The sequence below is a fragment of the Plecotus auritus genome (genome assembly GCF_963455305.1).
Source record: "Plecotus auritus genome assembly, chromosome: 6".
In the NCBI taxonomy this organism is placed as follows: domain Eukaryota; kingdom Metazoa; phylum Chordata; class Mammalia; order Chiroptera; family Vespertilionidae; genus Plecotus; species Plecotus auritus.
Window position 1 is genome coordinate 168,423,106 of NC_137773.1, and position 20,786 is coordinate 168,443,891.

The 20,786-nt window shown below is 51.3% G+C and overlaps 1 protein-coding gene across 4 annotated transcripts; it reads right to left on the reverse strand.

The window, feature by feature from the left end:
* Positions 1-8,802: 8,802 nt before the first annotated feature.
* On the reverse strand, positions 8,803-19,655 carry CCRL2 (C-C motif chemokine receptor like 2). 4 transcript variants are annotated; one of them, XM_080672797.1, is made up of 4 exons: positions 19,527-19,576; positions 11,391-11,512; positions 10,401-10,476; positions 8,803-9,896 (listed from the first exon to the last, which is right to left on the reverse strand). In XM_080672797.1, the coding sequence occupies exon 4, from the start codon at positions 9,882-9,884 to the stop codon at positions 8,847-8,849; it is 1,038 nt and encodes a 345-aa protein (XP_080528923.1). In that variant the 5' UTR covers positions 9,885-9,896; positions 10,401-10,476; positions 11,391-11,512; positions 19,527-19,576; the 3' UTR covers positions 8,803-8,846. The 4 variants fall into 4 exon arrangements, with proteins under 4 accessions (XP_080528923.1, XP_080528922.1, XP_080528921.1 ...); XM_080672796.1 differs by lacking the exon at positions 19,527-19,576 and adding an exon at positions 11,886-12,020; XM_080672795.1 differs by having other exon boundaries at positions 10,401-11,512; positions 19,527-19,655.
* Positions 19,656-20,786: the final 1,131 nt, after the last annotated feature.

Below are 20,786 nucleotides of genomic sequence, written 5' to 3' on the forward strand. Positions count from 1 at the left end.
GCAGGGTCTGCATGGCGGGAGGCGGATGGAGAGAGGAAGGAAATTGAAGTAGTGATCAGTTGAGGGCAGCAGCTTGGAGGTGGTTGTGAGCTGTCCTGGGGGAGGGGAGGCTGAGCCCATGGGATTCCAAGGAGGATCCTGAGCCTTGGGCAGCGCAGGAGATGGGTGCTGGGGCATGTTATTTGAATTTTAAAGGAGAAAGTTAGAGGACATGGAGACTCTTGGTAAGGCAGGGAGAGATGGAGAAGAAGGGGAAAGCGCATTTCCTCAGCTTCAGCTTCCCTGGGGCAACAGTGGAAGTGTTCGGGTCATTGGAGGGGCCAGCGTGTGGGCTTGGTCTTAGCAGGAGAAGGGTCGCTCTGAAAGGCTGCTGAGATCTATGTCATAGCCCAGGAGGTTGGGGGAGGGGGAATACTAGACAACACATCCACAGTGACAGCTCTCAGTCAAGTTCACGCTCCTGTGAAGGTTGGAAATGTGGGTGCAGAGCCCTCCAGCCACTCAGATGCTTCTTTCTCGGGCCGCTCCCTGTCCAGGCCACGCAGTTCAAAGCCCTGACCCCACCAGACCTTCGGCCCTGTAGCCTTTCCTTCTCACGCTGAGCTGAGTGTAGGCTGCGCTCTCGCATCTGCAACCCAAGCTCCTTACGGACTTCAAGGGGAGCTCATGCCTGCATTCCACACAGTCCGCTCCCGTCTCCTCTCCTTCTCTGCCCAGGCAGGGCCATAGGTCGCAGCAGACCACCCTGCCTTCCCCCCTGCAACTCCTCGGGACATTCTGCCTCCTCCCACTGTCCCCATGGGGAGGGACCTCCGACAGACCCAGGAATGTAATCTGACCTTCTGGTTGTTGGCCTTTGGCCTCCGAATCCCAGAATGAAATGCGCTCTGGGCCGCGCTCTGGGCCGAGGTTCTGCTCCAGGCCCTTTGTTTAAGATGTTAACTTTTCTAGAGCCTGGTTGTGCTACTTTAACTGCAAAGTACAGAAACAAACAAACCCAAAATCCAATAAACAGCCGCAGGGGGTCATTTCCTGGTCATACCCCAGTGTTTTCTCCTCCATCCTCTACTGCTGGGGGGGGGGGGGGGGGACGCGAGGAGGGCAGGAAGACCAGGCAAAGCGTATATGACCTGCAGGGTGAGACCACTCTTGTCCCAGCAGGCTTTGCTCCAAGGGACACGGACAAGCAGAAGCAAACACAGGGCAGGACCAGCCTCTTGCGCGCTGCCCTTCTCGCCACCTCCGCCTCCAGGGATGGTGGCCTAGCCCCGCTGTACAGAACCGAGAAGACAGCCTCAGCTGGTGTAGCGGCACCTCCTCTTTTCTAAGTCTGACCTGGTCAGAGGAAGTCACACCTTCCTCATCCTCCCTGAGGTGGAATTGACCTTCCATATAGGTCAAGAGTCTTCAGACAAACCGACCCACTGAGAATCCCACACAGGACGCCCATGCAGGACGGGGCAGGGCGGTGGAGCCGGGGAAAGGTGTTACAGTGGTCGGCAAACTCATTAGTCAACAGAGCCAAATATCGACAGTACAACGATTGAAATTTCTTTGGAGAGCCAAATTTTTTAAACTTAAACTTCTTCTAACGCCACTTCTTCAAAATAGAATCGCCCAGGCTGTGGTATTTTGTGGAAGAGCCACACTCAAGGGGCCAAAGAGCCGCATGTGGCTTGCGAGCCGCAGTTGGCGACCACTGTGTTAGGAGAAGCAGCTGCAAAGCCCTTCACGGTGGCTGGTCCGAGAGCAGTCAGAGGACGGCCCTGCCAGCTCATAGAGGGCCTCTGGGCAAAGTCCAAGGGAGGTGCCCCTTTCCCGGGGGATGTACAGCCCCTTCCAGGGATGGCGGCCTGGTGAGCCATGTGGGTTGGATTTCGGCCCCTGGGTGCCCCTCATCTGGATGCTGTAGGCAGGGCTCGACCTGCACAGCTGCACGGCCACCACAGAGACACACACTGACCAGCGACAGGGTAGCCCCGGCCCCCCCTTTCCTCTCCCAATGACTTCTGCATATTTCACAACTTCTCTCGCACTGATGCCACTTCCCCATCCAGACAACCATGCAGCGGCTTCTACCACAGGGCTCCCTGGGGAGTCATTCACGTTCATCTCGGACACCCTCCCGTCAGGCCACAGCTTTACATTTAAAAGAGGAAGGGAGAGGGAGAGCGAAATAGAAACATCAGTGATGAGAGAGAATCATTGATCGGCTGCCTCCTGCACGCCCCACAGTGGGAATCCAGCCCTCAACCCAGGCATGTGTCACAGGTCAGCACTCAACCACCGAGCCACACCGGCTGGGCCATGGCTTTACCCTGTATCACCAGTAACTCTCCCTGGCCCAGCAACAACTTCATGCCCCGACGCCAGGCCATGTCTCGAGGACTGGTTTGGGTACATGTCCTTATCATTCTTCTATCTGTCTAGTGGGAACTCCAAGTGGTATGGGCATAACAATTCTGGAACCTCTGATGTGTGTGTAGGATTGAGAACATGAGTAAATGTGTTGATGTTTCTGGGACCCAGAGTAACTGAGAGAAGGAAGGAGGATGGAAGTATGTAATGGGGAAAGCAAGGCAGAACCTATGGGCTGAACTGCCGTGGGAAGTATAGACTCATGATCTGGGTACAATGTTTTTATTTTGTTTTGGTAATGCAGGTCAACTAATGAGAAGAATGAAATTCTTCTTTGGAGGGTAAAATTTTGCTTAATTGGGGTTCAGAATGAGTATTCTTTATTATTAAAATTGATTGCAAATGTCCATCGGTTAACACTGATCTGTGGTGAAATTGTACATATTTCATTCTTGAAGATGTCTTTTCTGATAGGTGCTGCCCAATAATGATATCAGTCTGCAAGCGTATGATTTTAATTGTGCATGTTTATCACCTGGAAGAAATGTACTGCATTGCAGACCCTTCTCTCCCGATGTTTACCTTTAGCTGCCATGCCGTTTGATGGCACACGGCTTCCAACTGGAGACTAGATGGATGCGCTTCAGGTGCACAAACTGACTTTGAGTTATGGCAATCTCTATAGGCCTTGCACTGAGGTCTGCAAAACACCGGGCCAGTAGTTTAAGCTCTGAACTTTTATTGAACCGGAAGTGTGGCCTGACATTTCTTGTGATTCAAGCATTAGTTGTCAAGTCGCTTTAATGCCGCATCTGTTTCACACGTAAGTGCGATTTTGCCTTGTTATCCTGGGTTGAGTTGATTAAGAAACATAATCTATTTCTCAGAAAAATCTAATTTTCAGAGCCATTTTGTGTCCTGCAAGGTAGATAAGAACAGTCCTTGTTAAAAAAAAATGTCAATCCTGGCCCTGACCTCTAAAAATCATGATAAAATGGCTTACCAGTGCTAAGCCCCCAAACTGTTGTATGATGGGGTGAGTCAGGACATTAAATTTTTATTTCTGGAAAAAAAAATCCACAGAACTGATGGTGGTTAAGTCCATGTGAGCCAATGAAGTTCACGTTGGTACTAGTGGTTTAATGCATACCATGAACTGACATACTTTCCACAAAGTACCACTAATGAAAAATCACACCTTCCATTTTCAAAAAGCTTTGTAAATGTGTCCACCTAAGTCTTTTTCTGCTTAACACATATTTTAACCACCATCAGTTGTAACAACATCTTTGCAGACTTCACTTCAGATTGTTCTGAATTAGTATTTTCTTAATTTCTCTGAAAATATCTTTGCCTGTAGTTACTGCATGCAGGCTGTTTACGGAGGCCAATTCTTCACTCGCTTCAAACTCACCATTGACTCAGTTGACAGCATCTGTAACATCTGTCGACCCATCAAAAGCCAAGGAAAACGCCTCAAAATCATTTGCATCATTTTTTTAAAAATGACTATTGGTATTGTTCCCAATGTCCTCAACTCTTCAAGCAACTGTCATCAGTGGAAAGCTTAACAGACTGAAATGAGTTTTTCTTCTCTGGACACATTTTTAAAAATTGCTTCAGGCAAACATAATTCCATTCGTTCAGCATAGTTACACGGCTTTCCTTGCTTGGCCACTCAGGAACTTACTTTGCTTACAGCCTGGTGCCGCGCAAAAGGAGCTGGTAACAGAAGTACTTACAGTATGAGAATGCGGCTAATTATATAACCTTTAAAACCATCGACAACAACACCATGTTTTGCTTATGAGTACCTGTGGTGAAAACAATATACCGTGTGGAGAGGGTGTGAGCAGGTCTGTGAGGTGCTGGCTAGTTGGTTCTCCAGCCCCAAGACACAGCATGTGGGCTGCTCCTAAAGCAACTGCTGGGCTGGGCCTTGCCCTGGTCCGGGAGGGGCCAGCCCTCCCATCTGCAGGCATTTGGTGGGGTCTGGGAGGGGCCAGCCCTCCCATCTGCAGTCATTTGGTGGGGTCTGGGAGGGGCCAGCCCTCCCATCTGCAGTCATTTGGTGGGGTCTGGGAGGGGCCAGCCCTCCCATCTGCAGGCATTTGGTGGGGTCCGGGAGGGGCCAGCCCTCCCATCCGCAGGCATTTGGTGGGGTCTGGGAGGGGCCAGCCCTCCCATCTGCAGGCATTTGGTGGGGTCTGGGAGGGGGCCAGCCCTCCCATCCGCAGGCATTTGGTGGGGTCCGGGAGGGGCCAGCCCTCCCATCCGCAGGCATTTGGTGGGGTCCGGGAGGGGCCAGCCCTCCCATCCGCAGGCATTTGGTGGGGTCCGGGAGGGGCCAGCCCTCCCATCCGCAGGCATTTGGTGGGGTCTGGGAGGGGCCAGCCCTCCCATCCGCAGGCATTTGGTGGGGTCTGAGGCGAAGAGGGCTCCCCCTTGCCAGCTGAAAACAAACAGCTTCTGATGGTCTTTACTGACAGGATTAGGGGGAAGAAAAAAAAAAGTAAACTGCACACCAGGTCCGGGGGCGAAATGCTGATTTGGCCCAGCAATGAAACCACAGCTGAAACGGCCCTGCCACTAAGTCCCCACCTGGTTAAGTTCACAGCGGTCCCTGGGCATTCTCCAAGATCCACTCGGCTCTGCACAAACCAACTCAGCCATTAGGATGGGGATGCCCTCCTGCATCTTCCCAGTCCTTGCGGGAATTCCTCTGCACGCGCAGTCTTGTTTGATCGCATTTTGTCAGGAAGAGGCAGTTCCAATGGCTTCCAGTTGGTCTTTCCCGCCATGGCTGCCCTCACTCCACAGAGAATCAGTGCAGGGATTCTGTCCAGGGCTGCGTGTGTTTGTTCTGCAACTGGGGACATAGCTATTAGATGGGTTCAGGGACCCTCTGGACCCACCGTGAGACAGACCCGAGCTGAAACTCCAGCGACCATCCCATCGCCAGCAGCCTTGAGAGGGCAGGGCCTTACCCCAGTTGTCTGAGGCTCGGGGAGGCCAGATGGCTTATGTCAAGTCCCACAGGAAGACACCCACACCCTTCCCCAGCCCCTCCTGAGCATGGCCTCCAGGGAAGTAGCTAAAGGCCAAACCCCAGGGCAATGTCAAGGGGCTCAGAGCCTAAAATTTGGATCAAAGATTTCCTTCTGTTAGATGTGCCAGAGATAGTTCTTTGGAGAAGTTTGTTTTTCTCAGTGTCTATAAATGGGCAGCTGAGGGGAGCAGGGGCCAGAGGACCCGCCTTCCCCCAATCCTTTGGACTGTCATAAAAAATCCAGTGCGGTGACATTCAGGAACTCACGGGGCCCTGCAGACACGCGAGGAAGTCCTGGGTGGGGACAATGGGCAGGAGAGGAAAGAGCACTGATGTCAGAGAGTGAGAAGCCCGGACTGGGAGCGGCAGCTGTGCCGTTTAAGCCTCAGTTTCCCCTTTTCTAAAATGAGGCCGATGACGCTTGGTTTTCCCTGAAAGACTGATCTGTGGTGCCGATGAGATAGATGTCTGAGAAGGCACTTTGTAGAGGCGAAGCTCTACTGAAATTCAGGCGGGGGTGGGAGCGTCAGGCCAGGAAAGGGTGAGCAGTTCCTAGGATGGGAGATAACGTGGGCTCATGTGACTGTCACATTTGGAAAAAAAAAAAAAAAAAAAAGGAAAAGACAAGATTATTGGTTGTGTAATGAAAATTAAAATTTAACTGGGCATCCTGTATTTTTTTTTTCTGCTTTTTCGTTCACAATATTAATCCTGTTTCCTGTTTTCAAATGTGTTCCATTTGTGCGCACGAATAAATAGAATTGAGGTGAATAGAGGGTTGTTCATGAGATTTCAATTATTCTCCCAAATCAGAAGGACCTGGACCTGGTAGGAACTTTTTTTGCATTAGGAAATAATTTATAGTCAGAACAGAAACACTGCCAGCTTATCCTGAATACATTAGCCACCTTCTCTTTTCACTGGTTGCTAGTTTTCTAATGCGGTAGCTTGTAGAGAAGCATGTGTTATTGTTTTATTTTTATTTGTTTGGGTTAATCCTCACCCGAGGATATTTTTCCACTGATTTTCAGAGAGAGGGAAAGTCAGAGAGAAACATCAATGTGAGAGAAACACATCGGTTGATTGCCTCCTGCATCTACCCTGACCAGGGCCGGGGCCAGGGAGGAACCTGCAACCAAGGTACATGCCCTTGACCAGCATCAAACCAGGGACCCTTTGGTCCCCAGTCCAACCCTCTATCCACTGAGCCAAACCGGCTAGGGCCCTGTGTTACTTTTACCTTTAGGATAACTGCCTGACATGGGAGGACGATCTCACTGAATTATTAACATTCTCACTACCTTTGTGTGTGGGCTGTTGCAATTGAATCAACCATCACGAAGTTTTGATTTTTAGTAACCATTTCACCCTCAGTCACTGTAAGAGTGTAGATCCCCCTTATTCTCTGTACACTCTATGTTTTCATTCTGGAAATTCCGACAGGATTTGTTCTTTGAGTTCATTGCTGCACCTGTAAACATCTGCAAATGATGTCATTTTCGCTGAATTCTGTCCTGCATGTGGTAGAAGTGGGTGAAGAGGCCAGACCCACTTGTCTAAATTTGTGGAACTGTCTCTGTCCTTTTCCTTCTCCTCTTCTTCAGCATCATAACCCTCTTTTATATCTGCTGGGACACTTTCTTCCGAGGTCTCCCTTTTGACATCTCATGGTGTTTTTATTTACAAGTTAATGTCATTCTGGAGGAACCTTGTTCTAGTCTGCTTGGGCTGCCATATAGAATACCGTGGACTGGGTGTCTTAAACAATAGAAAGCCCTGACCGGTTTGGCTCAGTGGATAAGAGCGTCAGCCTGCGGACTGAAAGGTCCCAGGTTTGATTCCAGTCAAGGGCATGTACCTGGGTTGCGGGCACATCCTCAGTAAGAGGTGTGCAGGAGGCAGCTGATCGATGTTTCTCTCTCATCAATGTTTCTAACACTCTATCCCTTTCCCTTCCTCTCTGTAAAAAATCAATAAAATATATTTTAAAAAACACACACACCAAAAACAATAGAAATTGATTTCTCACAGGCCTCGAGGCTGGGAAGTCCAAGGTCAGGGTGCCAGAATGGCCAGGTTCTGGTGCCAGTACTCTTCCTGGCTTGCCGATATCCACCTTCTCACTGTCACCTCACATGGTGGAGAGAGTATTAGGCAGCTTTCTGGTGTCTCTTCCTATGAGGGCACTAATCCCATCTCGAGGGCCCCACCCTCATAAACTCATCTCACCCTAATGACCTCTTAAAGTCCCTACTCCCAAATAACATCACATTGGGGGTTAGGGCTTTAACATATAAATGGGGGGGGGCAAAGTTCATCCATAGCCCCCCACTAAGATATGGAAGAGCCAGTGCTTGCTATCAACGGTGTTCCTCTGGGGTCTCCCCAAGTGTCACCTCCTCGTCCTCCCTCCTCAGTGATGGAGGTGAAAGGTTGTGGTCCATGGGCATCTCCCTTTCCTCTGTCATCTCTACTTGGGCCATGGAATGGAAACACAGGCTCTGGATTTCCCCAGGCAAACACTTCTGATGTTTTAGTCACAGGCTGCTGAGGCCTGAGGTATATGTTTCACTGAAAAGGACAAAACACACACCGTGTTAAATATTTCTAAACCTAATCGTACACTTACTATTGTGAAAGTAGAAAGAAGCAGTGGGAACATGGGGGAGGCTCACAGGTTGGCGATGGCTGGGGCCTGGTGGGGGAGCAGCCGAGAAACCTAGGGAATTCCCACAGAACATGTCCCTTCACCTCTATCCAGAGCCTCCAGCGAGCCATTCTTTCAAGATCTGCAAGAAAACCTGTGTTAAAAACATGGCTTCTATAGAAATGGGTTTCTTCTCATTTGAAATGCAGTCCAGTTGGTTTTAAAAGTACATATTCACTTCATGTGTTTTCCTGCCCGGTATTTGGAAGTGTGGCACGCTGGACACAGCACGGGCTCTGGAGCAAACGACACCGAGGTTTGTGTCCCAGCCCTGCCACTCTGTAGCTGTGTGTGATCTGAGAGGTATTTCTGAGCCTCCATTTCCTCCTCAGAGAAATGAGACTAATTTCACCCACACCATGGCTGAGAAGTGAGGTGTGAAAATGTTTATAAAGAGCCTAGCCCAGCACCTGAGGCAAAGCCAGTGCTCACTTCCCCCCTTGCTCCCTGTATGGATTTCATAGATATACGCGTAAAACAATGAGGAAACTCTCTGGTGTCTCTTCTTCTGAGGGCACTAATCCCATCTCGAGGGCCCCACCCTCATAACCTCATCTAACCCTAGTGATCTCCCAGTGCTCCTATGCCCAGATAACAGGGTTAGGGCTTCAACATATAAATTGGGGTGGGGAGGTGGGGAGCGCACAGTTCATCCATAGCCAAAACATATACAAAACCAGGCATCCAGGAAACAAAAGCGATGTTTATTTGTCCAGCTTGATGGAAGCCGGTTTACAGTTGAGTGGAGTAGTCACACTCTTCCCATGGCGTATCTTGTGCAGGGTCCTCGGTGGGCGGAAGTGGACAACAGCAAGGGCAGAGGCGCCTCTGAAACGCCTTGTCGAGGAGCACGTAGAGGAGCGGGTTCACGCAGCAGTGGGTGCTGGCGATGATGCCCGTCACCTGGATGCTCCTGTCCAGTTGGTAGCGGCTTTTGCAGTCCCGCAGGGAGAAGGAGTCCTTGAACGTAGACAGGAACAGCGCCACATTGTAGGGTCCCCACATCAGGAGGAAAACAACCATGACGGCGAAAACCAGCTGGAAAAGGTCAGACTTCCTTAATGTTTTTCCCAGTCGCACAAGGCAAACGATAAAAACCAGCAGTGGGACCAGAAGGCCCGCCATGTTCACCTTCAAGGTCAGAAAGGGCTCCCAGGCCGTCCCCTGGCCCGGCAGGAAGTGAGACCTGCTGCAGGGGCACCTGGACCCCCGGCTGTCCCCCTGAGCCGTGCACAACAGGACCTCGGGCAGCGCCAACAGAGTGGCCGCCAGCCAGGCCAGGCCACTGGCGAGAACGCCACAGGCCCCCCTCCTGGCCACTGGGGACAAGCGTCTCACGTGGAAACACACCAGGTAGCTATGCAGGGTCAGGAGGGCATTGAACAACGCCTCACTGTGCAGGCCCACGGAGGACAGTGTCACGAGAACTGTGCACATGGCATGGCCCAGCGTCCCACCGTGGGAGGCAGCGTGAGCCTGGATCGGCAAGGTGAGCAAGAAACACAGATTAGACACGGCCAAGTTCAGGAAGTAGATGTGTTCCACGTGTCGGAGTCTGTGGCATTTGACCAGGATGAACACCATCAAGATGTTGTCCAGGAGGCCCAGCAGGGACACGGCGGTGTAGAGCTGAGGCAGCAGCTGGCCCGAGAGGACGGCGGGGTCGTACGCGAGGCATTGCTCAGTGCCGTCCTTTCCGAGAGTCTCATTGTCAGGCAGAGGGTCGTAGATGAGGACGTCATAATCATCATCGTCGGTGTAATTAGCCATCGCCCGGCTGCCCTGCACAGAGAAAGGAGAGATGATGTTATTGCAGACAGCTGCACGGCCCTGAGGAACAGCGAACAGGTGAGTGCCCACGCAGCACGCTTTGAGCCAGAGGACGTCTGCCGCTCAGGAGAGTGAAAACAGACATTTCTCCACCCCGTCCCTCCTGCCCGCGTGGGCTGCTGCACTCGACGCGGACACCCCTGGCAAACGCAGGTAAGCGGGACACGTCTTCTAAGAACCTCATTCATTCTCTGGGCAGAAACAGGAGCCCGTGTGCAGGCGATATGTAGGAGAGAGAGAGGAGCGCCCGCGTGGGGGATCCCAGAACCAGTGTCCCAGGTTCGGCGTGGGTCATCATTTCTCCCTGTCTGAGAAGTTGGCTCACCCCCAGGCAGCTGCCTGTGACAGGCTGGGAGCTCCGAGCTCTTCTCTCGAAGGACAGGAGCAAATGTCTGCAAAAGCGAAAGCATCCTGCGCCCCACATGGCCTGGCTGGGGAAATACACAGATGACTTACCCTTGGCCGAGCCGCTGGGCCGGGCCTGGGACTGGAGACACCGGCTTCCTTCCAGCCCAGCAGGCGGTCCTGACCCCTCGGGGTGAGAGAAGCCACCGCGTGTCCCTGATAGCTCTGCCTCCAGTCCCGGGGCTCCGGAATGAACTGAAGTAAAGCCCCGTGAAAGCTCCCCCAGACCCCCAGGCTGTGTCTCAGCCTCCGAGGGAAACCAGGAAGTTGTCGAGTCCTCCACCTCCCCCTGGACCCGCCTCTGATTGCCCGGGCCTCCTGGCTGCCCCAGATAAGGGAACTGGGTTCGGCTGCTCTTGGGCGATACGGAGGGAGGGCTAGGAAGGCCCATCTGACATGTGTCACTGAGCAGGGACCAGCTGCAGCCAAGTGTCACAGTGGCACCTGCAGACCCAGGGGCCGGACGCCCACCTGCAGCGGCTCCTTAGCATCTGCAGAGCCCACACCCGGCATCCATCCGGGGCTTCCAGAACTTGTAGTGAGAACCCCAGGGACTGTGCTGGGTGTTTCTGGTCACTTTTGACTGAGGGATGGGGTCTCAAGAGAGGATTTCCCCGGCAGTGGCAGCCACAGAGATATCCCTTGGGAAGGGGGTGCAGACGTGGGGTGTCAGTGCAGGGAGCGTGGGCTGCCGTGAGCACCGACAGCCCCACTCCACGGGAACCGAGGCGTTAGGCGAGCTGTTAGGAGCTGACCCTGCGCCTCGAGGGAGAACCCGGCGCAGGGACATTCCACGGTGAGGACAGGGAGGCAGAGAATGTGAGGGTGACAAGTTCAACCCCAGATAAGGCAGGGGCGAGGCGAGGTTTGAGGCCGGAGAGAGGAAGCTGAGACAAGAGTCCACATGTGGAGTGGTGGGCGAAGGGGGTGGGCGGTTGGGGTGGAGGGATGACGGGGAGGGTTGGGAAGAAAACTGAACTGGGAAGAGGAACTTGAAAGAGCTGAGCAGTCTGTCTGAACTCCCAGATCCAGTCTTTGCGCCTGTGATCGGCCTCCGCCGGGACCCTTCTTGCGGGCTGGTTTAGCGTTTATGTTGCTGGTCAGACAGCATCCTGTTAATGCCACAGAGGTGTTCGGGGTAGCGTTCCACCCAGAACGCGGACCTGTTAAAATAGAAATAAGGAAAGCATTAAAGGAAAGGGAAAACAAACACAAGAAGGACCCAGACGAACATGTGATCGAGCATTAAATTTAACTCAAAGGGCGACGCAGCGTGCTCCTCCCTAAGCAAGGGCTGGTGCTGGTGGGAACCGGGGCTGTGACTGTTTCCCAGCCAGTCCTCCTGCTGCCTCCTCCCTCCCCCCGCCACCCCCCCCCCCCGGGCTCCTGTGAGTGAGGGTCACTGTGCCCTGGGAAGCTCTGTCCAGTGGTGGCGGCTGTGGCCCTGGGACCAGCAGAAGTCACTCTTCCTTCAGGGGCTCTACCTCCTGTGGCCAGGCTATTTGGAGGCACACCAGCCCCCCACCTCCCCAGAACCTGGAGTGAGTAGGTGATGGCAGCTCTTGATACTCTATTGCCGGATGCCCACTGGTTGATCGCAGGCCAGGGGATGAGGGTCAAGTCCAATGTTGAGACTTGAAAAACCCCGTGAATACACACCCTGCACGTGATGTGGTTAAGTGGAGGGAAATTGCAGGCAGGCACCTCGAATGTGTCACGGGATTACGTGAAATTGGAAGTTTCCCAAGAAAAACCACTGTTGTGTACATTCAGGATCACCCCGACTTCCTGGAATTAGCATGCCCTTTGCTTTCAGTATTGTTTTATTTTGGCTTGATTTCTAGCATTCTGCTTATCCACTGGTCCGTTCCCTAACCTCTCTGGAAGCCCCAGTAAAACCAACCCACCAACACACTTCTCCCCTCCATTCTTTCTTTGAGTAAGTGTTTCTAAGACTAGTTAGTTAACACCATTGAGCCACAAAGACAAGATCCATCACTAACTTACGGTCTCCTGTCTCAACTAGCTTCCAGAGACTTTTCTAGGGAAAAAAAGGAAAAACACGTACTGAGTAAAAACTCCCATATCCAGAAGGGTTTCTAGGACTTTTCATATTCTAAGGCAAGGTGCTGACTTAGAGCAATCCGACAAACCAACAAGAATGGAATAGACCCTTGTCTACAATGAGTGGGTTCTGCTAATAATATTTTGCTCCCTTTTTTAAGGATCTTGATTCCTTATAAAATTTTTCATCAAATCACGATTTAATCAAACCAGTCAGGGTTTAATTGTGGTTTGTGAAGCCTACCAACTGTCTCTCACAGTGATCCATTTCCTTGGATATTTGCAGTCTCCATGTGAGTTCAGATTTATTGGGGATTATTTTCTCTGCATCAGCTTTGTGTGGCCTGAAGGGGGAGCACTCCCTTCTGGGGGGAGTTTTGCATTTGTTTCAGCCCGGAAGTACTAGGGGCATCAATGGCCTGAGATGAGTTTTCTTGGTCTGCTGTTGTGGACTCCTGTGTTGAGGGTGCTGTAGAATGGAACCTCATATTTGCATGAAGCACAGATTTTGGATTCCCAGAGGAGAGTCTTCCCTCTACTGCTCAGAGCAGCCGTGGGCAAACTACGGCCCGTGGGCCGGATCCGGCCCGTTCGGCTGTTCTATCCGGCCCGCGGAGCCGAAAGAGCGGAGGGTTCTCTTGCTCTCCCCTCCGCTCCTTTACTTTGAATTTATATTAGTTCACACAAACACTCCATCCATGCTTTTGTTCCGGCCCTCCAGTCCAGTTTAAGAACCCATTGTGGCCCTCGAGTCAAAAAGTTTGCCCACCCCTGGCTTAGAGCCTAGGCAAGGACTGGTCCGCTGTCTCATTGTCTTCTGCCTGTGGGTGCATTTCTTCTAGTCCACCTTTTCCTAGTTTTATGCCAGGACATCTCAGTTCCAGCTCCCCATCTCATGTAGCCCCGGGCTTTGCTGTCTGCCCCATGTTGGAGTCACAGTTAGTGGCCTCTTAATGCATGTGGCCTTTGATTTGTCTACACCAGTGGTGATCAACAGGATAAATATCCACTGAGTAGTGTTTCAATGAGCGTTTGTTGAAAAGTGTCACTCGTTTATTCATTTCACAGGTATTTCGTGCCTACTGTCCTGCAAATCTTCCTTTCCCCCCTCTCTGTCCACTCTCCTCTACCCTGCTTTATGTCCAGAGAGACTGATCTTATTAATAGCAGACCCCCCGTAGCCTATGATTTTCCGCTGGGTTTGGCCAATGGGGAGTTTCAGGTAGGAGATTGGAGGCTCGTTCCTGGTTGGGTCTCCTTCTTGGTGGGGCAGCTCTTGCCAGACAGCACCCTCCTCTTGGCCTGTGGTGGGAAAGGCGGCCCACTCTCACCAGCACTGAGTCCTGCACTGTGTGCTGAGTTCCCCATCCTCTGTCTCAATCTCTGTAAAGAGCCCTTTCACCAGACTCCTCTCAGTTGCCCTACTGGAGTGTGCCACTTGTTTCCTAGTAAGATTGTAGGACACATCTCCCGAGTGCCAGGAGCTTTGCCCTGGGAGAAAATGATGAGCAAAGTAGACCCATTCCCTGCCCTCATGGCATTGACATGACCATCTAAAGGGATATGGTCAAGTACATAACTGATTATAACCCAGGGAGTCACATGATAGGCTGGGAAGCACATCGGAGCTATGGGGCAGTCAGCAGGGGCACCTGCCCAGCCCAGAGGGCCCAGGGGAGGTGTCCCAGGATAGCTGTCATCTAAGCTGAAAGCCTGAGTGGGAGTTAGCCAGGCGAGGAGTGCATAGGCCTCTTCTCCTCCCTTTTCCTCCCAATGTCTTCTTTTTTCAGATCCTTGAGGGACCATTTACTTGTATCTCAGAGATGGGACAAGGGAAGTGAAAGGAACACGACCAGGATGGAGATATTTTATTAGTCATTGGTGCCTGTGACTGAGTATTGGTGGAAGAGAAAGTTGGAGCCAAGCACTTGACTATTTGAGATCGCACTCCCGGGAATGCAGAGCTCTCAGCGAGGGCGTTGCAGGCAGAGGTCTTGTTGATCTAAAGGGCTCCCAGGAGACAACCTGGAAGGGACCCAACTGAGGCGGGACCCAGAAGAGGGAGAAGCTGACCGCAAGGGAGTTCCAGCTGAGGCCTCAGCTGATCCCGTGAGGAGCTCTGGCGCTGGGCTGGCCCTGCAGTGCTGTCCCACACTGAGGGAAGGGGGCCAGGCCTCAGCCCTCCCCTGGGAGGGGGCATAGCCTGGCAGGCAGGTCCCAGCAGCTGAGGGTGGTTCCCAGTGAGGCATGCAGCTGCCCCAGTCCCAGCAGCTGGGAGAGTGGGTGCATTGACCCTGAAGAGGGCATCAGGGCAGAACCCACAGTGCCTACTGCACATGCTGAGGGTTCTGGGTTTCCTGCACATTTTATTTACCCTAAGATATGAAACAGAAACTGAAGAGTACAAAACTACCATGTCATAAGACCATGCTGTGGTCGTGTAGGAGGAGTCACGTGCCCGTTGGCCACTTATCCCTCCTTTTTAAAAAAATATATTTTATTGATTTTTTCAGAGAGGAAGAGAGAGGGATAGAGAGTTAGAAACATTGATCAGCTGCCTCCTGCACACCTCCTACTGGGGATGTGCCCGCAACCAAGGTACATGCTCTTGACCGGAATCGAACCTGGGACCTTTCAGTCCACAGGCCAACGCACTCTATCTGATGAGTCAAACCGGTTAGGGCTCCACTTATGCCTCTTGATGACTCACTGTGGTCATCAGGGCTCGCAGAGTGGGAGGAGAACTGAAATGTCCCCGCCCCCACGCCACCCTCCAGTTTTCCTTTTTCCTCTTTCTCCTGCCTTATTTCATTGGCCACACTCTAGCCTTTGGAGCAAGCATGTCAAACTCAACGACTAACACGGGCCAAATAAACAAGGTTTAAGTTCATGTGGGCCACAAAAAAAAAAAAGCTTCCATTTTCATAGAAACGTAGGTTTATTTCTATAGAGATATACTGAATGCAAAGGGCTGAAGTAAATTAGTAATCGTTAACATAAAATAATAGAACATTTTAATAAAAATTAATATATTTTTTTAAAATATATTTTATTGATATTTTACAGAGAGGAAGGGAGAGGGATAGAGAGCTAGAAACATCGATGAGAGAGAAACATCGATCAGCTGCCTCCTGCACACCTTCCACTGGGGATGTGCCCGCAACCAAGGTACATGCCCTTGACTGGAATCGAACCCGGGACCCTTCAGTCCGCAGGCCGACGCTCTATCCACTGAGCCAAACTGGTTTCGGCAATATTTTTTTTTCTTGAACATTAACTTACCAGACACTGAATAACTGCACAAATTAATAAGCGTAACACAAATAAACCTATTTTTCTTGTTCTCCAAAAGTGAAATATTTCCTGTTGCGCACACCAAACAAGTCAGTCCAAGACTAATGACGTGGCCATCGGCTGCTAAAATATTCGCTGCTAGTATTAGTGGAGAGAAATGGTGCACCTGCACAGAAGGCGCGGAAGGGAAATGAGTGCAACACGATTATAGTAATCAGTCATTAGAGAACGTTGCAGTTTGTTATTAATAACTAGAGGCCAGGTGCACGAAATTCATGCATGGGGGGGGTGTCCTTAAGCCCAGCCTGCACCCTCTCCAATCTGGGACCCCTCGAGGTATGTCCCACTGCCTATTTAGGCCCGATCCTATCTGGATCGGGCCTAAACAGGCAGTCAGACATCCCTCTCACAATCCAGGACTGCTGGCTCCCAACTGCTCGCCTGCCTGCCTTCTTGATTGCCCCTAACCGCTTCTGCCTGCCAGCCTGATCACCCCCTAACCACTCCCATGCCAGCCTGATTGATGCCTAACTGCTCCCCTGCCAGCCTGTTTGCTCCTAACTGCGCTCCCCTGCAGGCCTGGTCACCCCTAACTGCCCTCCCCCACAGGCCTGGTCGCCCCTAACTGCCCTCCCCTGCAGGCCCGGTCCCCCCAACTGCTCTCCCCTGCAGGAATGGGTCACCCCCAACTTCCCTCCTCTGCCAGCCAGGTCACCCCTAACTGCCCTCCCCTGCAGGCTTGATCACCCCCAACTGCCCTCCCTTGCAGGCCTGGTCCCTCCCAACTGCCCTCCCCTGCTGGCCTGATCACTCACAACTGCCCTCCCTTGCAGGCCTGGTCCCTCCCAACTGCCTTCCCCTGCTGGCCATCTTATGGTGGCCATCTTGTGTCCACATGGGGGCAGGATCTTTGATCACATGGGGGCAGACATCTTGTGTGTTGGAGTGATGGTCAATCTGCATATTACTCTTTTATTAGATAGGATAGAGACCTGGTGCATGGGTGGGGGCCAGCTGGTTTGCCCTGAAGGGTGTCCCGGATCAGGGTGGGGGTTCCCTTGGGGCGTGGGGCAGCCTGGGTGAGGGGCCTGTGGTAGTTTGCAGGCTGGCCATGCCCCCCAGCGACCCAAGCAGAGGCCCTGGTATCTGGGATTTATTTATCTTCTACAATTGAAACTTTGTAGCCTGGAGCAGAGCCAAGCCTTCTGCTCGCTCCATGGCGGCAGCCATTTCTGTTGGGATTTATTGATCTTCTATAATTGAAACTTTGTAGCCTTAAGTGGAGGCCAAGGCAGTCCAGGGCTGCAGAAGCTTGGCTTCCTCCATTGCTGGGAGCAACCGTAGCCTCCTGCTCTCTCCAGCTCCGTGGCTGCCGCCATTTTTGTTGATATTTATTTATCTTCTATAATTGAAACTTTGTAGCCTGGAGTGGAGGCCTGGGCAGGCCAGGGTGTGCGGAAAGCTTTGCTTCCTCCATCACCAGGGAAACCCAAGCCTCCGTCCTGCTCTCTCGGTGGCCGCAGCCATCTTGGTTGGGTTAATTTGCATACTCGCTTCTGATTGGCTGGTGGGCATGGCTTGTTGGTGTAACGGAGTGATGGTTAATTTGCATATTACTGTTTTATTAGATAGGATTATGTATAACAGGATATTGTAAAAATTAAGTTACGAAATGTTTTATTAAAACATTTTTTACATACTGTTATATTGGCTGGGCCACAAAAATATTCAATGTGGGCTGCATGCAGCCCGCGGGCCACGAGTTTGACATGCTTGCTTTGGAGGCTTGGGAAGATTGAACAGTCTCTGGTTCAATATGAACCATATTTTGAAGAGATAAGAAATCTTTTCTTATAAACAGAGGTAAAAGGTAATCAACCAAGTAGCATCCTCACTTAAAAAATATTTCCTTTAACAAAATTAAATCATGACAGATTTTAACTGTGCAAGACGGGGCTGGGCCCTGGTCCTCAGCCTGGGTGGGTACTGTGGGCCCTCCTGGGGTCAAGGCCCAGGAGACTGAAAGCTGTGCTCCCTCCCTGCCCAGTGCTCCCCCAAAGAGGGTCCCTGAGGCTCCCCGGAGCCTTTCCTATAGACTCCAAGGATGTGGTTTGAGCTGGCTGCTATCTGTGCACCAGAGTCTGAGGTACCCACCTCTTTCCCATCTCAAAAGATGCAGCCATATCCTCTGGAAAGAGTCCTTGGAAAGGGTCCCTCCTTCTCTCAGCAACCAGGGCCTTTGAAACACAAAGGCAGGTCCTTTCCCCTCCAGAGAGCTCAGAACTTTGGGACAAATTTGTGCTTTTTTAGGGGCAATGGGGAAATACGGTTGTCTGTCCTGTAGAGGTGTTCTCTCTTTTCCGCGTCCAGCACGGAAAAGGAACAGGTCCGGTTCCTGAGTGGAGGAGCTGGGGATTAAGAAATAAAAGAAAGAAAGAGACCAGATAGAAAGATAGAAACAAAGCTGGGAGCCAGGTGGGACGCCATCCTCTCTGATGGAGAGGCAGTGACGCCAGAGCCCACGCAGCACATTTATTTTATACCCCCAAATACCAGGAAGTATCACCAAAACTTAGGATCAAAGGAGCTTATTTGCATTCTTGAGTAGGCCCTAGTATTCCTGGTGCTTGCCTGGATTTACATATCAAAGCCAGCACCTGGACGAAGGTAAAAAGTCAGTACTAATAACGCCCCCCACCTTCTTGGGGAGGGCATAACCGAGATGCGGCTCTGCCAGTCGCCTCAGACTCAGCTGACAACAATTTAAAGAAATGCCCATGTGCCTTCCCAGGCAGTTCTACACTGTCCCTTTGCTGTGAGTCAGTGCAGGAGGAGACCAGGCAGGCACTGGGAGGTTGTTTTGCTTTTCGGATTGCATCACAGGCCCCGAGGATGTTTTTTCCGCTCTTATCTTGTTTGGCGGCCTGGGACATTGTTGACACTTCCTCTTCCTCCCTGAGCTCTCGCCTCGGCAGGGCTCTGCCTGTCCAACACCTTCTTCTTCTCCCCGGGGGTTCCTTCTTATCTGCACTCCTTAGGGTTCTGTCCTGAACCATGTGTCCACTGCTGGGACCCCCAGATGTGCCTCTCCACCCATGTGCTCTGCTGGGTCCAAGGCCAGCACATCCAGCTTCTCCCGACACTGCCAGCTGCATGAATTTCTAACTCAACTGTCCTGAACACTGAACCCATCATCTCATATCCAGGGCCCCAGCCTTCATCTCCCTCCCTCCCTAAATCCAAGTCCTGATGAGTCATTCCCCTGGTAGCTTTCTTTCTTTTTAAAAATACTATAGTATCTATATTTTTTATTGATTTCAAAGAGGAAAGGAGAGGGAGAGAGAGAGATAGAAATATCAATGATGAGAGAGTCTCATTGATTAACACTGGGGATGGAGTCCGCAACCCAGGCATGTGCCTGACCAGGAATCAAACTATGATCTCCTGGTCCATACGTCGACACTCAATCACTGAGCCACGCCAGCTGGGCCCCCCTGGAAGCTTTTAAATTTGTTAGCTGCTCGCCACTCAGAGCTCTTAACCTTGGCAGAGGCCTCCGTTGTGTCCCCAGAAGAGCACTGCCAAAACTCTGCCTGGGGTCTCTGCCTCCCTCCACTCTTGCCTCCTCCCGTACATGCTCCACATTCTGGGGTCGATCAGATGGCCAAGGTACACCTTCCCTCCCCAGCCCCTCTCCACACCCCTTGGGCCCACACTCCTTAGCACAATGAGCAAGGCCATCCCTAGTTGCCCTCTGCTCACCAGCTTCCTGTCCCATCTGTTTCTACTCCCTTCTCACTCTCTCATGAAACTACTCACCATTCCCTGAAGTTGCCTCCTCCTGTGCCTGCTTGTTTCTGTTAGGGTCCCCGAAGAAGGTACGCATGAGGCCGACAGTGATAAAGAATTAAAATTTATTAGGTCATCTGGAAACCAGATGGGCTGAGCACCCAGGGACGGGGAATCAGAGATTTTAACAGGCTCTGGGCAACGTTTTCGGTGTGGAATTCTCTGGGCGGGTCCGGATCCTGGGCAAGTCCTGAAGGGAAAGTTAATGGTCTTTGCAAATACAATGTGGTTTAAGCGAAAGGGAATGTCACTTGTGAAATGATCTAAATGTCAGTTTCCCAGGAGAGGGGATACCGATTCGATTATTTGATCAGGTCTAACATTCCAGCCTTTTTGTTTTATGGAATAGGGACTACATCATTTCTTTCATAGTAATTTCCTGCTGAGAGGGGATGTCGAGATAATAAGGGGGTGGACTTTGATTGTAGTTGGCTGGAACACTGTATAGTTGCCTCCTGGTTGGAGTGAAGGGTTGCAGCAGCATGATTTCCCCGAGAGACTGGTTGGTGAAGGCTTGAAGACAGTCCTGAAGGAAAGATGAAAAATGGTGCAGAATACATGGGCCAAAAATGAGGATGAGGAATAGGAATGTTAATGGTCCTATGAAGGAAGGTAGATACCAATTTATGTTTTTTATCCAGTATTCCCATGAATTTGCAAAATATGATGGAGCACTGGTTAAGCCCCTTATGCCAGTCCTGACACCTGCTGAGCTACTGAGAGTCATGAGGAGATGGATTATCTGGAGACAGGTAAAGACTAGTTATTGGGGGGCTACGTCTATGTTGGGTGAAAGAGAGACCATAGTACAGGTTCCTGTCTAGTTGATCATCTCTTTTTTGAGTAGAATTCTGACTCCTGCTGAGAAGGAATATAGAAAAAAAAATTTCTAGCACATACCAAATCATTCATTATAGTCAGTATTTGAGTAGGATGCCGGGTGGAGTTTTATGTGATATCCAAGGCTGAGGAAACCTGTTGAGTGACTTGGGAGGTAAAAGTTGGTCCTGAGGCAGCCATGACTGAAGGGACAGTCATGGAAGAGATAAGGCATTTATGGGCTAAGGTAATGACTCAGCTGTGCAGAGTGAGAGTGAAACCAAGTTAGGTGACTGTGGTTCGGGACAACTGAGCTTTATGAGGGGATGCGTGGTGGCCCCAGTTGGACACAGAGGTAGAATGAGAAAAGAGTGATAAAGGGGTGTCTACTAAGATGCTGTGTAGAGGTGA

Coding starts and splice junctions, on each gene's coding strand:
- CCRL2 (XM_080672795.1), bottom strand. CDS start 9,884: ATGGCTAATTACACCGACGATGATGATTATGACGTCCTCATCTACGAC.